This window comes from Pundamilia nyererei, unplaced genomic scaffold, assembly GCF_000239375.1.
Source record: "Pundamilia nyererei isolate P.nyererei 1_Seehausen unplaced genomic scaffold, PunNye1.0 scaffold00008, whole genome shotgun sequence".
NCBI lineage: Eukaryota > Metazoa > Chordata > Actinopteri > Cichliformes > Cichlidae > Pundamilia > Pundamilia nyererei.
This window is the reverse complement of record NW_005187409.1, coordinates 4,521,795-4,536,693: the sequence shown is the minus strand read 5'-3', so window position 1 is coordinate 4,536,693 and position 14,899 is coordinate 4,521,795. Positions and strand designations below refer to the sequence as shown.

The 14,899-nt window shown below is 40.1% G+C and overlaps 2 protein-coding genes across 6 annotated transcripts in view; both read left to right on the top strand.

Annotated features, from left to right (window-relative positions):
* nxf1a (nuclear RNA export factor 1a) overlaps window positions 1–3,576 on the top strand; it is a 12,420-nt gene extending 8,844 nt beyond the window's left edge. For all 5 annotated transcript variants that reach the window (XM_005723063.1, XM_005723064.1, XM_005723065.2 and 2 more), the window contains 11 exons: window positions 827–863; window positions 1,195–1,263; window positions 1,376–1,431; window positions 1,624–1,731; window positions 1,899–1,957; window positions 2,045–2,160; window positions 2,250–2,292; window positions 2,389–2,467; window positions 2,847–3,029; window positions 3,113–3,173; window positions 3,285–3,576. In XM_005723063.1, the coding sequence (XP_005723120.1) occupies window positions 827–863; window positions 1,195–1,263; window positions 1,376–1,431; window positions 1,624–1,731; window positions 1,899–1,957; window positions 2,045–2,160; window positions 2,250–2,292; window positions 2,389–2,467; window positions 2,847–3,029; window positions 3,113–3,173; window positions 3,285–3,323 (850 nt within the window). In that variant the 3' untranslated portion in view covers window positions 3,324–3,576. The remainder of the gene's footprint in view (window positions 1–826; window positions 864–1,194; window positions 1,264–1,375; window positions 1,432–1,623; window positions 1,732–1,898; window positions 1,958–2,044; window positions 2,161–2,249; window positions 2,293–2,388; window positions 2,468–2,846; window positions 3,030–3,112; window positions 3,174–3,284) is intronic.
* A 1,069-nt stretch (window positions 3,577–4,645) lies between these two features.
* Window positions 4,646–14,899, top strand: part of atg2a (autophagy related 2A) — a 28,750-nt gene continuing 18,496 nt past the window's right edge. The window contains exons 1-9 of the mRNA XM_013916149.1: window positions 4,646–5,197; window positions 5,579–5,741; window positions 6,204–6,353; window positions 10,493–10,595; window positions 12,721–12,865; window positions 13,376–13,582; window positions 13,678–13,777; window positions 14,303–14,467; window positions 14,863–14,897. Coding sequence (XP_013771603.1) covers window positions 5,027–5,197; window positions 5,579–5,741; window positions 6,204–6,353; window positions 10,493–10,595; window positions 12,721–12,865; window positions 13,376–13,582; window positions 13,678–13,777; window positions 14,303–14,467; window positions 14,863–14,897 — 1,239 coding nt within the window. The 5' untranslated portion in view covers window positions 4,646–5,026. The remainder of the gene's footprint in view (window positions 5,198–5,578; window positions 5,742–6,203; window positions 6,354–10,492; window positions 10,596–12,720; window positions 12,866–13,375; window positions 13,583–13,677; window positions 13,778–14,302; window positions 14,468–14,862; window positions 14,898–14,899) is intronic.

The window sequence follows — 14,899 nt, the reverse complement described above, 5'->3', positions numbered from 1 at the left end:
AGTTAGCTGGTAAATTTCGTACTTTAGCAGCAGGGGATGGGTACAGAATGAGCGGCGGGACTGCTAGGCTAAGCTCTCTTAGAGACCTGCTGTCGTTGCCGTTCGGCTCTCTTCTCAGGTCTTCTTTAATTGCTGATAATCGTGGGCACAGACGCTGATGAAAATCACCCAAATGATGAATAGTGACTGTCTTCTGAATGTTAGGCTACTTGTGCTAGTATGTCACTGAACTGTACTTCACCTGTTTTGTTTTCTTGGTGACGTAGACTCATCTGTTCCCCAACATCTTGGCCAGAGATTTTAACCACCTCTCTCCCAGCAATGCATAATCTCTTTATTTTAATACTTCAGAATGAATGTGTTTGCTGGATCCTGGTGTGGTCTCGTAAATCATGGGACTTTGCATGTTAGTATGTGTGCGCTCCTAGAAAAGTGTGCTTGTGTTGCTGCTCCATGTCAGATCTGTGTATGTCACCAAAATGGGGGAGAGGGTGAGTATACCAGCTGGTAAGTACACTTCAGTGCGGGAAACTTCAAAAGAGCACAGCAAAAAATATGAGAAGGACGAAAACGCTAAGTTGATTTGTGGATTTCCTTGTACACACAGAAGATTAAATCCTTTGTGACACTGGTTGTAATGAAACATTTTAATTTCATCCTCAAAGTGTAGTGTCCTAAAAATTCAACTGAAAGGCACAAAATGACATTAAGTGGATCAGCAGGTGTGACTGTCAGTTATACCCACAGTAATGAACATTATTTGTGTGTGTATGGGTATGGATTGTGACGATAACATTCCTGCTCTTGGTTTATGTTCCCATACCAGTGCTGTGCGCCAGAGGTTTCCCCGGCTTCTCAGACTGGTAGGTTCCCACATTTATATCTCAAAAATTCACTATCTTTGAAGTCATTCTCCTTTATTTAGTTGTTCTTTTAACTAAAGATGCTATAAAATCCTTTTGAATATTCCAATAAATGTCATGTTCTGAAGAATCTGTTGGTGTTCTTCATTTCTAATGTTTTCGGCCAAAATGGGAAAAATGATCAGAGTAGTTTTGTTTCATGTGTTCCCTGGGAAACCCTAAAATGGTCATTATCTTTCATATGATACGCACATCTCCATATTTTAGTTTTTGTATTGCTTTATTGATGTTAAACCAAACTTTTACGATAATTTTGTGTGTTTCACTTCAGGATGGTCATGACCTCCCTCCACCGATTGGATTTGATGTGGAAACGCCCACCACTATTCCCCCCTGCAAGGTTAGCTGAATGTATAGTTTTACTCACTGATATTCAGCATTGTGTCTATATTACTGTTAACTGAATTAGTTTAATCTGCGTTGTACAAATGTTTTCCTGTGTGACTTTCCAGGGCAGCTGTTTTGGCTCCGATGAGATCAAGGCGCACATCCTTCGGTTCTTGCAACAGTAAGTTTCTCCTTTTCCTTTTTTAGTAATGAGGAAAACCCTGAAATTTTTTTAGAGTTGGTGCACTGATAATGTGCCCACTGAACAATTAGTGTTTTTATTTGTTAATTTTAATTAGCTTTTAAGGAAATAATTTTTTGGGGAAAAGGACAAACACAGAAACTAACTTCATGGCTTGTGACTGTGTTGCAGGTACTACAGTATCTATGATTCGGGGGATAGACAGCCGCTCCTGGATGCCTATCATGATGGAGCATCATTATCAATCACAACACCTTACTCCACCCAGAACCCCTCCAGGTGAGGACACAAGCACATTTGTAGATAACTTACTACTCTGATTAATATATTTTGGGTGTTTTCATCAACAAAGCAGAATTAAGCTTTTCATTGACAAGATGTTTGCATGGGTTGCTCTTTCCGTGTCTTCCCCTAACATTGAGTCTGTTTGTCCCTCTGCTGTTTAGGAGCAGTCTGGGAGAGTATTACAAAGACAGTCGAAACCTGAAGAGAGTCAAAGACTCCAGTGAGTATCTTTCACTGTCTAAATTGAGGTTGTCGGGATTTGAGACGTCTCCTCATGTTTTCCCTCTCGAAATTTTGACTTCTTTAGCGATACGCTTTCGACTGCTGAAGCATACACGACTGAACGTGGTGGCTTTCCTCAACGAGCTACCAAAGACTCAGCACGACATCGCCTCCTTTACGATTGATGTGAACACCTACACGGTGGGTTTTCATTCTGTCATCCACCTTGACGTTTTCCTCTGAAGCAATTTATTGTTCTAATTCTCTCAAAACATGTTTTCTGTTTACAGAATACACTACTGTCATTCACAGTAAGTGGAGTCTTTAAAGAAGGTGAGCTGTTTTAGTCAGAGTTTTAGAATTGGTCCTGAACAAAGGGGCATACCTGTTGATTTCTTTACTAATTTGTCTGTCTGTTGTCTGTTTCAGTTGTTGTTGATGGGAAATCGCGAGAATCCACAATGGCCTTCTCTCGAGTTTTCATCACAGTCCCAGCAGGAAATTCTGGGTGAGTTTTACTGAGCTCCCGGTGGTTTATATGATCTTCCCGTGGTGCATAACGAAGTGTTTGTTTATTGTTATGCTTCAGTCTGCGTCTTGAGACCAGTCTGCAACAACTTGGCACCCACCAATCACTAGAGAAAAATGTGTATTTCATGAAATTGGTAACACGCTGTGTTAGAGTCAGAGAGTCATAACGGTCAAGTTAAATATATCAAACATATTACATGCGTGCGTCTCCTGCTAGAGTCTGACAGCAGACTGTATTGCAGATGAACCTAATCAGAAATTGTACCAACAAACAAAAAGGACGTTTAGCTTCTCCTGTGTATAACAGAAACATCCAGATATCCTTATGTTTTCTGTGTGTGGTTCTTTTGTGACAGGTTGTGCATTGTCAACGACCAGCTTTTCATTCGAATGGCCACAACAGAGGAGATCCGCCGAGCCTTCGTGGCTCCTGCCCCGACTCCATCTTCTAGCCCTGTCCCCACCCTCACTGCACAGCAGCAAGAGATGCTCACAGCTTTCTCACAGAAGTCTGGCATGAACCTGGAGTGGTCACAGAAGTGCGTTTTGTTTCCTGCACATATCTTTTTGTGGTCTTGTGTATGATTGTGTATTTAAACATCTAAACATACATCTTTAACAGGTGTCTACAAGACAATGAATGGGACTTCAGCAGAGCAGCGCAGATCTTTACTCAGTTGAAGGTAACTTAAATTGTATAATAATAATGATAATTGTTCTGTCTATAAATCAACATAGAAACACTATTGTGAGGCCATGGCTTTGAAATATCTCCTTTTGTTTTCTCTTTCCAGGCTGAAGGAAAGATTCCTGATGTAGCTTTCATAAAATAAAGAGTGGAATCAAATATCTGTGAAATAAACTAAAGCGCAGTTACTTTTATTTATGGCTTTTGTTCTTTTATTCGCTCACTTTTGTTTGATTATGAATGAAGTAGATCAAGTCTACTTGTGTTAACTGTTTTAACAGCCAAATGTCATTCTGCTACTGTTTTTGGTTATTGTAACCTTAGTTTTTGGTCATTTGTATAGATATCACTACACAGTTTTTATAGGAATAAAGACATATGACCAATGGTCCATTGTATTCATGTGCTCATCTTGATTTTGTTTGTTTATGTTTAACAATAAAATATATTTTGTCACAACTGATAAATTTTCTTCAAGGTTACATTAGAAAAGAGTGGGAAAAGTGAGGGGGAAATGCCCAATAATTTGACTACATTTCAGTTTACAGCAAAAATGTCAAAATATTTTAAATAACTGAGAAACGGTGACTTATTGAAAGATGTAAAATTGTTAAGTTTCATTGGGGGGAAAAAATAGATCAATGATGCTGCTCATGGATGACTAAGTTTTATCCACGCAAATATGTGTGGGAAAAGTTGACATAAAAAATATAGTATGGAACTTTTTACAGTGCTGCTTTAGTTCCTACATCTTTATGGCTGTCCAGATTGAAGTTTGGGCTAATTTAAATTAATTATTTTTCTTGTATATCAGAGACAGCTCGGGTTGAGCAGTTTGGAGACAGAGTAGTCTGATGTGGGAGCATGTGAAATGGAGGGAGAGCAGATGGTTTAGACAAAGTGTTATTGAAGGGAGCAGCTGAGGGAAGCTGGCCTTAAGTTTGTATTTGCTTTAGGGTGGTAGATTTAATATATGCTGTACATTTGCCTTACCTATGATACTAAGACTTATGTTTATAATATTAAATATAGTTAAGATAAAACCACAAAGTTGAATAAAAAAATAAGTTTGGAGTTACAGAACTCTTGTTAGATACAACCAGTTTAATTGACCAAAACAAATTTTAAGGTTAAAGAACAAGTGAAAACGATCTGCAAGAAAAATAAAAGGAGACAATCGGGGAGAACGCACACATTATCTTTTTTTTCAATTTTATTATTATTTTTTACATACAAAGGTACACACTGAAGCGGAATTAAAAAAATATCACATTTTATAAAAGGATAAGATTTGTGATTTCTGATCCTCCATATCGCCTTGCCTTCCATACAGTTATATGTAAATGTTCAAAACTCTGGAAGAAAAATATAAAATCAGTGTGTTACAATTAAAGCGCTGACCTTCTAAAAATGGCGCCTGGATAGATACGTTCCTTTTCCGGTTTTTGTCTACGTCAGTGTGACGAGTTACGCACGGACGTTCCATCAGTTGGCGAATGATAACAATAAACAACCCCGAAACAAGGGATACGCGAAGAGGAGTTATCGCTGCGATTCGACACAAAGCTGGCGAAAATATGAGTTGAGACGGATACCGTCAGCTGGAGTAAAGTCTCGAAAAGTATCGTGGGAGCTTCTTGGGTCCTGACACAAAGGATTTTGTAGTTTTTGTGTAGGGAGAACTAGAGTTACGGTATACCCCTTCCTTAGCCCCTTGTAGCTAGCTGTGGCTCATTCCTTGTTTTTGCACACTTTGTTTTAGTCTGTTATGCAGTTTCCAGAGGACTGTACTCGCACTCGTTCTCCTCCACCACCTCTTCGCTCCCTCTCCCCGCTCTCTCTGGCCCTATGTCTCGCTGGTTTTTCCCCTGGTCGGGCTCAATCAAGAAGCGGGCCTGTCGGTACCTTTTACAGCACTACCTCGGTCACTTTTTGCAGGAGCGATTGAGCCTCGATCAGCTGGGCTTGGACTTGTACAACGGCAGCGGTGTCATCAAGGATATCAACCTCGATGTTTGGGTGAGTTTTTAACCGTGAGGAGAAGGTGATCTTGGCACGCGAGCAGCAGCCATCAAGTGTTTTTGTCGGACTCGTGCTCCCTCGACTATTTCGCAACTGCGCTTGAATTCAACAACAATCTCCAGCGTCGGGCTCCCAGCCTAGGTCACATTTCTTCGAGGAAATCCACTCTCAGGAAACGCACCACTAGCTCACGAGTTTAGGTTTACCTCTGTCTGCATTCAGCATAAATATATATGCCCATGGCACACTAACTATGCACTTCCTCAGCTTTATATGAGACCCAGAGTGATGAGGCAAATGTGAAACCGCATATTTCAATTTTTTCTTTTACTTTTACTTCTTAGCAGCTGCTTACTAACTGCCTCCTCTTTACAACAGGCGGTCAATGAGCTTTTGGAGTCCCTGGGGGCCCCTCTGGAGATAGTAGATGGCTTTGTGAGCAGCATAACGGTGACCATCCCTTGGCAGGCTCTCTTGACTGATCACTGCACCTTAGAGGTTTCTGGTCTTCAGATAACATGCCGACCCAAGTACCGGACCAGTAAGTTCGCTTAAAGTATATGTTCTTTTCATTGAGACACCGAACACGCCTCAGCCAGCAACTCATGTTCTTATCATTTCTTAACGTGCAAACCCAGTTTGACAAAATCAGTATAATTATTAAGATTGCATCATTTATCTTCAAGGACACTGCAGAAGATGTAAACAGGATAAGAAAACATTCATTTGGTACTATTTATGTGAACAAGGACTGCAATAATTCTGCCATATACTTTCATATTTTCATATGTATGAGTCTGACAGATATTAAACTAATGATGCTAATTTGTGAATCCTTTCAGATCCACATCTAGCTCAGGCTAAATCTTGTCTCATATGTGTAACTTAGACATCATCTCACTAAAAAAAAAAGAAATTAAAAGAATGGTAAATAGCCAATACTGAAATAGCTAAAGTACAGAAATCACTCAGTGCTTCCTGTTTGTTTGTCTTTTGCCATCAGGTGGGGGCTGGGACTCGCAAGGTTGGTCGTCCAGCATGACCTCCAGCATGCAGCTGGCTCAGGAGTGCCTAAAGGACCCCCCTGAGGCTTCAGAGGAGCCCCCTGCCCCACTGGAGGGGCTTGAGATGTTTGCACAGACTATTGAGACGGGTGAGTGAAAGCAGTTTGTCTGCATGCAGATTGTCACTTGTCTAAATGTGGTAGTTGGCGTACAGACAAAAGAACTTCCTCAGCAGCGGGGGAAAAGTCAAGCGTTCTCAAGAACTCCCACAAACCATCACAGTTATGATCACTTTGGAGTAAAGTACTTTCCATCCATTCCCCAGGAAACCTCTTCCCCCAAGAAACCAAAGTGATAAAAATGTACAAATAAAAATATAAAGTCATAAAATTATATTTACTTTATTGACCTAATTTATCTGCTCTTTTTTGCTTTGAGTGTTTCATGTGTTAAATGTATTTAAAGTCACACTCGCTTCTCTCATCACCCTTATCTCCCCTGTTGTCACTGTGTGTGTGAGAGGGGCATCAAACAAAACAGAGTGCAGTAAGGTGGGGATTAGTCTTTGTTGCAGACACAGACAGGTGCAGACACCACTGACCAGTGCTTATTCCTGTAATAGTCCTCTGAAGGGCGCATGCGTAGTTGGGTCGAGTCCATAAAAAAGGCAGGCATGCAGATTTTTTGCATGAAGCGTCTCGCTCATTGTCTGTTGATACACTTAACGCAACCCAGACACAAGTTGACCCTAGCACACTTGCAGATGAAGAAACTGTGACACGTATCACCCGAGGCCAGACGGGGAGAAATTAAGGTAGGTTGACTGCAACTTACAATAAGCTGTACTTCATGTGTACCAGATACTGTGTGTATCAGATGGTTCAGTGACCAACATAAACACACAGAGGGATGAACTTTAACGCTCACTTTGTTTCAAAACACATAACACTTATTGATACTCTCATATTTTATTTTGCATGGAAAAGAACCATAAAACTAGCCAAAGTTCTTGTTGTTGTTGTGTATTGTTTTCTGTAAGAAAGAGGGAAATCATCATTGCTGGCCTCATGGTGGTGTTGACATGTCTCAGCTTTGACATTTCAACGAATTATAGTTTAAACTATGTATTTTTAACTATTTATGATCTATCGCCCCGATTATCCCTCCACCTCATTCCAAATAGAAAGCCATCTCTGTGACAGCCTTCTTCTGTATATTATCATTGCTCATTTACTCCACGGTTCATTTCCTACTTTGGGGGTTGAAAGGGGCTTTTATTCATCTTTACCAAACCTCCTGATGTTACCTAAATCAGAGGCTCCTCAGCGATGTAGATGTTTCTTTGGAAAAAGAAAAGAAAAAGAAAACAGGATTCTGGAGGTTTACATAAATAGGGCATGCTACAGGTCAACAGTTTCACTGCACACTTGTTCTATCTATTCTGGGCGGCCCATCCCTGCTGAGTGACGTCCTCTGGCTTCCTGCAGACTGGATTTACTCAGGAGATTATATTATTGTGAGAGATGGGGAATCTGTTAATTTGCATCCAGCATGCTTATAGGTTTGTGTAACTAATGAGAAAAAAATAAAATATTGGGTAAATTTGAAATGGAACCGATTTAAAAACCTGTGATCTGCTCACAGTTGGCCACCTTAATTTACAATTTCTCCACATTGGTGCGGTTCTTTTTTTATGTTTATTTAGTTGCTTGTTTATGTAGTTACTTTATTCCATTACTGATAAGTATTCTTTTGGCCTATAGTACTGTCCAAAAGGCCAGTGAGCCACCCCTCATTTTCTATTTTGTGAGGAAAGTGAGATGCTAGTTGCTACTATTTATTGAGACACGTCCAAACATATGTGAAAATAAAGTATATAAGAAAAATACATTAATAATTAGTTTGAAAGTTAATATTGGGTTTGAACACCTTCTTCATCACACCCTGAACTCTCTCAGGCAAGCTTTCTGATAATTTCTTTAAGTAATCTTCAGGAATAGTTGTCTAGGGTTCTTAAAGGACATTCAAAGTGATTCTTTGGCTGGCTTTTTGCTCTGTTCTCTCTTAAGATGACCCCACACTGCTTCAATAATGTTGAGGTTGATGCTCTAGGGCAGGGGTCTTGAACTCCAGGCCTCAAGGATACCGTCAGCTATCTAAAACCTGTCCTGCAGGTTTTAGATAGCACCCTGGGTCAACACACCTGAATCAAATTATTAGTTCATTTCCAGGCCTCTGGAGAACTTCAAGACATGTTGAGGAAGTCATTTAGCCATTTAAATCAGTCGTGTTGGATCAAGGACATATCTAAAACCTGCAGGATACCGGCCCTCGAGGCCTGGAGTTAAAGACCCTTGCTTATAATTGATTATATTTGATGGGGGGGTTCTATCCAGGTATGCCGTTACTACATGGTCAGTATGTTTGGCATCACTGGCATGATGAAAAATCAAGCTATTGCCAATCAGATGCGTTCCAGATAGTATTGCATGGTGAATGAAAATCTCACAGTACTTTTCTGAATTCAAAATTTCATCAATTCTGAAAAGATCTCCAACACCACCAGCTCAAATGCACCCCAAACCATGACTCTCAACTGTGATGGCTATAAATTACGGGTGGGGAACTCCAGGCCTCAAGGGCTGGTGTCCTACAGGTTTTAGATGTGTCCTTGATCCAACACAGCTGATTTAAATGGCTAAATTACCTCTTCAACATGTCTTGAAGTTCTCCAGAGGCCTGGTAATGAACTAATCATTTGATTCAGGGGTGTTGACCTAGGCCCTTGAGGCATGGAGTTCCCCACCCCTGCTGTAAACATTTACATTAGTACCTCTCTCCTGATCTCTTCCGGATATACTGACAGTGAATTGAAAATTACTCTGTAAGACTCGTTACTGATTCTAGTGACAGTCAAGTTCTTGTGTTTTCCTTCTATAACAATGGCTTTTTAACAACCATCCTTCCACTGAGACCATTTCTGATGAGGCTTTGTTAAACAATAGATGGATCAACTGAAGGTCCAGATGTATCTCTCCGCTCCTCTGTCAGCACTTTGCTAGATTTTTGCCTAATTTCTTAAAGACACAACTTTGAACTTTGAGATACTGTTCATCTGCTGTAGATTATTTTTAGGCCTGTTACTTCTTTTATCCACTACTTATCGTTTCCGTATTTGTTTTTGTTTTTTTGTTTTTTTAAGACACACTGCACAACATGGTGTGATATGCCAACTTTTCAGAGGATTTGGAAATCACCTTGGTGCAAAAGTATCATTTTATGTGAGTCAAACTGTGTTGTCTGGCATTCATAGAGTCAACTAAAGACTATGAAGGGGAAGAAAATTATGTGCTTTTGAAACAGGCTGCTAGTAACAAGCGTTTAGAAGGCCTGGAGAACTATTGCTCAAGACCACTTTAATAATTAGAGGAAATTCTGGCTCCTTGGAAGCATAGAGACATTAAAGGTGGCTCAAGACCATTACTCTGTGTTTTTTAATTTATTTTTTAACTGAACAACACTTCATACATATATATATATATACATATAGTGTTACACAGTACAAGTGAGTTGTTCGACATTTATAATGTGCTATCAAACGGCATTAATGTTTGGTCATGGATATATATTTTTTTTTTTTATTTCCCAGTAACTTTACAGTGCCCCCATTATACTTCTACTTCTTTTCCATAATGTACTTTACTGTTACTGCTCATATTAAATATGATTGATGTTTCAGATAAGGAGGCTGTTGTTTGCACAGGTAATTCTTTCTCTGTTTGATCAGTTTCAGGCAGTACTTTCTGTTCCTTACTTGGCTCTTGGCTTTGATGCCAATGAGAGGTCATATCCTTAATATTGTCATCTTGGGTACACAGCTCTGTAATTCCACCAAGCTGCCCTTCAAATCTTTTGCTTCCAAAACTTTTAATTTCCTTACAGGAAAACATGTCAGTTCAACTTTGTTTCCCTTCACATTTTTCCATGGTTGTTCATGCCCCATCTGAATTGGCTTTATTCCCCAACCACTGGGGCCTCCACCATAGTTTGATATCCACTGTTTTAAAGGGAGGTGAATTAGAGCCTCTTGTTTACAACGGTTAGCTCTGACTTTGACAAATCAGAATTTACCTTCATTCAGCTTTGACTAAGCAGATGTGCTTCAGGGAGACAGTAGAGACACTGTTAATGTACATATTAGATCCCACCACTCCGAGCAAAGCAGAACTCATGTAAGAGATCGGTGCTAATGAATCTTTGCATATCTGTTTTGTCGTCTGTTTTTCAGTCCTTCGTCGCATTAAAGTCACCTTTCTAGACACTATCGTCCGCATCGAGCACCAGCCCTTGGACCTGGAAACAGGCGTCGCCTTAGAAGTGCACATTAAAAGGTGAGTTCCTGCTTCCTTTTTCCTAACGGAATATGAGCTGCAAACAGGAAAAACTAGACCTGGTTTTCACTGAAGGTTATTTTACATACTTACAGTTACAGCCTCATTGATACTACAGTTAGAGTAGTAACAACATTTCCAGTAGTAATTGAAACACTTTCAAACACATAAATGTATAACTTGTGCTTCAGTAGTTCATCTGACAGTAACTTTACTTGCCTTTTAGAGTCATTCATTCAGTGTATTAAAGGGAGCAATATGTGTTTGTGTGTTTATTTTTCTACATTTACGTTCACTAGAAATTCCTGAAATTTGCAAATGAAATAATAGTAGGCTTACTTGGAATTGATGCTTAAGTGGAAAATTAAGCCGTAGCTATGCTGTAGCTGCAAACCCCTCTGAAACCCTACGTTGTAACCTGGCGTGCACTTTGATGTGTGTCGGTACAACACAGCCGGTGTGATTGGTCTGTTCAGTACTGTTGATACCTCCTGTGCACTTCTGGCGACTTTTTCCCTAGATTTGCATTTATCAGTGACAGAATAATAATCATAGCACCAGTTTAAGGACTCACAAATGTCAGCAATTTCACAGAAGGTGATAGCTGAAACGGTCAGAATGGATGTGGAGGAATGAACAAGCAAAACTTGACGGACAAAACTGACCACAACAAAGAGCGTATGCCCAGGCACATGAAAGACTGGGACACAACCATAAGGTTATTAACACATAGTGCACCAGCACAAGGATAAGTGGTGGCAACAGCGTCGGCCGCTTCCAGAGTTACGTCGTAGGTTCTACAAAGATTCCCCACAGAAGTCAGAAATCAGGCCCTATGATCGTAATCCGCAGCTTCAAGAAAGCTCCAAATGTCTTCACCAATATTGTCATATTTTAACCTTCTATCTAACTGTAACATTACCAGTATTCGGCTGAACAGTGGCTACAGATAACTGCAGCCTGTGCTTGAGGTGTTGTCAATGATAGAGTGTCTGTGACCGTGACATTCATTGATGACTATGGACACTGATGAGTCACTGATGCTGCGTATGAAACACCAGAATTATATAGAGAGAGCTGTTCCTAATAGTTTGATGTATTCGTGCTACATTGTTGACATAACATTGGAACCATTTCCAACTGCAGTAGTCAAGCATGGTTAAATAAAATGCACTAAACCTAGTTTAAAGCATAAAATACTCTTTCTGTTTTATTATTACAAATGACCCCCAATTTTATATTTTCAGATAGATCTTATAACTTTAAAAAAATCCTTAATCCAAGCCCAAGAAGACAGGAGAAAATTGTCATAATGAAGTAAGTGTTTTTAGCTCTCAGGCTACTTTTAGGCTGGCTGGACTTTAAATGGGATAAATCACAGTACTTTTTAAATTTCCAAAAGTTGAATCTGTTCATCTGGACGTAGCGTTTTTGTGGGAGAAACGTTTCGTCACTCATCCAAGTGACTTCTTCAGTCTTGACGACGCTACGTCCAGATGAACAGATTCAACTTTTGGAGATTTACTTTCCTGGATGATTGAGAATGCATCAGGATACGTTTTAAATTATTTAAACTATAGTTGCTAATATTTTTTTTGACAATCGCAAGTTATTATCTGAAAAGGAAGGTAAAGATTATTTTAAATAGACTTGCATTACAGTATGCTCTTTTTTTTTTAAACCTCAATGCCCTGCACACGTCTTTCTGTGTCCCTCATATGTCATGACGTTATTGGCATTTTGCTGTGAGACTGATGACTCTCTGTTTTCCTGGCATATTGACAAAGCTGCACAGGTTGAGCTTTGCTGATCTGTGATCAGAGACCACAAGGGCAGAACTGATTCAGGTCAAGTGAGGCATGTTACACATGCAGTGTTTGTTAAACAGGAGCTTCTGCTTCAGCTGTCCTGGTGCTGAAGGCACTGATTGTGTAAGTGTGTATTTCTGGTCAGAATATTACGTTGGTTATCAGCATACCATTAATTACACGACTGATGTTTTGTCACATTGAAACCAATTTGCAGGTGTAATGTCTTCCTCTGTGTCCACCGTTATTTTCTTCTCACTTAAATTTGCTGTTAGCAATAAATGGTGTACATTTCTGATTCTGCCATGTTGTTCCAGGCTGGAGTATTTCGACGAGGCAGTGCGCGATCCAGCCAGCCAGACTGCCGTGCCTGTCGACATCCACCAGCCACCCGCCTTCCTGCACAAGATCCTCCAGCTGAGCGCTGTTCAGCTGTTCTATGATAGCAATGGCATAGTACAGGTGATGGAGACCACGCTGCCTCAGATTTCTGTATCTTTTCTATTTTATTTTCTTTATTTCTTTTACCTTTAGATTATTTTTTTTGCAACATTTTTAGTTTTCATTTGGAATACAAGTAATCAGACTAACAAATGTGGACAGCTTTGGGGACACGTTGCAGATATGACACAGACATGATCTGCTGATGTTTAAACTGAGACTGTAAGATCAGTTCAGACAATCTGACTGGAGAAAGTCTGCAGCTTTTTAAAAATGTCTGACTTAAGAAGGATACTTTTTAGGTTACAGCTTTACAAACAGGATGATTTGTCTTTTCTTATGTGAAGTGTTGTCAGAAAATAATGTATTAAAGTACAACTTCCATAATAATGGTATGTGATACCTAGGGAGGACAAAGTGGTGTGGATCTGCTTTTTCTTTAGAACTGAATTATAATTTACAAGTGGCATTGTGTGAAGAAGAAAATGTTCCTGACTTTCATCTCTGTCTTCATTTGTCTTCATTTGACAGGGTACTCCTGAGGAGGAACACACAGATTCAGCCATGGCTAGTGAGGGAGAGGAAGGTGAAGGCGACGATGATAAGAAGGAGGAGGAAGGGGAGAAGGCCAAGCCACAAGTTGCCCCTCTATCTCAGCCGCTCCTTATAGGAAGCTCCTCCGGTTTCATTGAGACCACCGTCAAGATCAAACAAAACGACATGCTGCCCGGACCAAAGGTGCACGAAGCTCTCTCATGCACACCAAGAAATGCAAAAACACAACTACTGTCTCAGGCTGACTTCTCTCTCTTTTCTTTCTCTCCGATTCTTAGCTGGAGTTGGATGGGAAAGTGGGCTGTGTCCACATGCTGCTGTCTCCTGATCAAATAACCCATCTGACAGACCTGCTGGCAGCCCTCTGTATAGACACTGGTACAGAAAAACGGGCAGTGTGATATAAACTAATTCATGGCCAGTTTTATGATTATGATTATGCCATGACCTAAAATAGTCTGTACCTTTTATAAGTTAAAGAATGGCATTTTTGTCAGCTGACTCTAGGTGAAAGCAGGAGACTGGTTGAAGCATAGTTAGGTAATTGGGGGTATAGTAACATAAATAAATGATTTTAAAATTAAAGTTTTCTCTGTTTCCCCTTTATGGTCATGTAGGTTAAAAAGTATTGCCCTCGCTCATAATATTGCACCTGAAATGTATGCTCCTCTGAACCATAAAGTAGTACGGGCTCACAAATTCAAGCAGTACATTGTACAGCCCCATAATGTGATAACGTCTCTGTCCTTAAACACCTACACTAGTCTGGCTTCTCCTGCTGCAGCCTGGAGCTAAACAATAATGTCACAGATATTTTTAAACGCCTCCTAAATGTGAGGTTATACACACGGTCTGTTTCCTTTTGAACCATTTTAATCAGATATTCGCTCCTCTATTACTCAGAGCCAGAGACCAAGTGCGGCAGAGTGCACAGTCGTCCGTTAGACTCGGATGACATGCGAATGATTGAGGAAGACCTCGGTAAGCAGCTCGGCTCCAGTCCCAGAGACGATGAGTGGGAAACTGAGCCTGACCTCGAGTCGTTTGTCACCGGCATGGAGAATGGAGGTACACGGATCAGTACAAGACCTCTTATACTGTGTCTGCTTCAAATGCATCCTAACATCAGCAGGACTTTAAGAATCTGCATATTTAATTTAAAAAAAAATTTAATTTCTTTTTTCTTTGGGGGGGGTAGTAAATGGTGTTTGTTCCCAATATCTTAGCTCGCAATTAATACACAGTTTCCTTTGATAGTGTCATTTAAAAAAGATACAGGACACCAGTCTGGTGTTTGATTGTGTGAGCCACAGAGAGAGTAGTCTGGTATTTTAATTTTATGTCCTATTCCTGAAGGTGTGTAAAACTGCTGCTCCTTTTCTTACAGGAACATGACGTGAAGAAGTGTTTGTTTACATTTCAGTAATTAATCACTCGGTGTGTCTGTATGTGTCTTCCTGCAGAAATGTTTTACTCTATGGGTCCTGCTGGGATGACGAG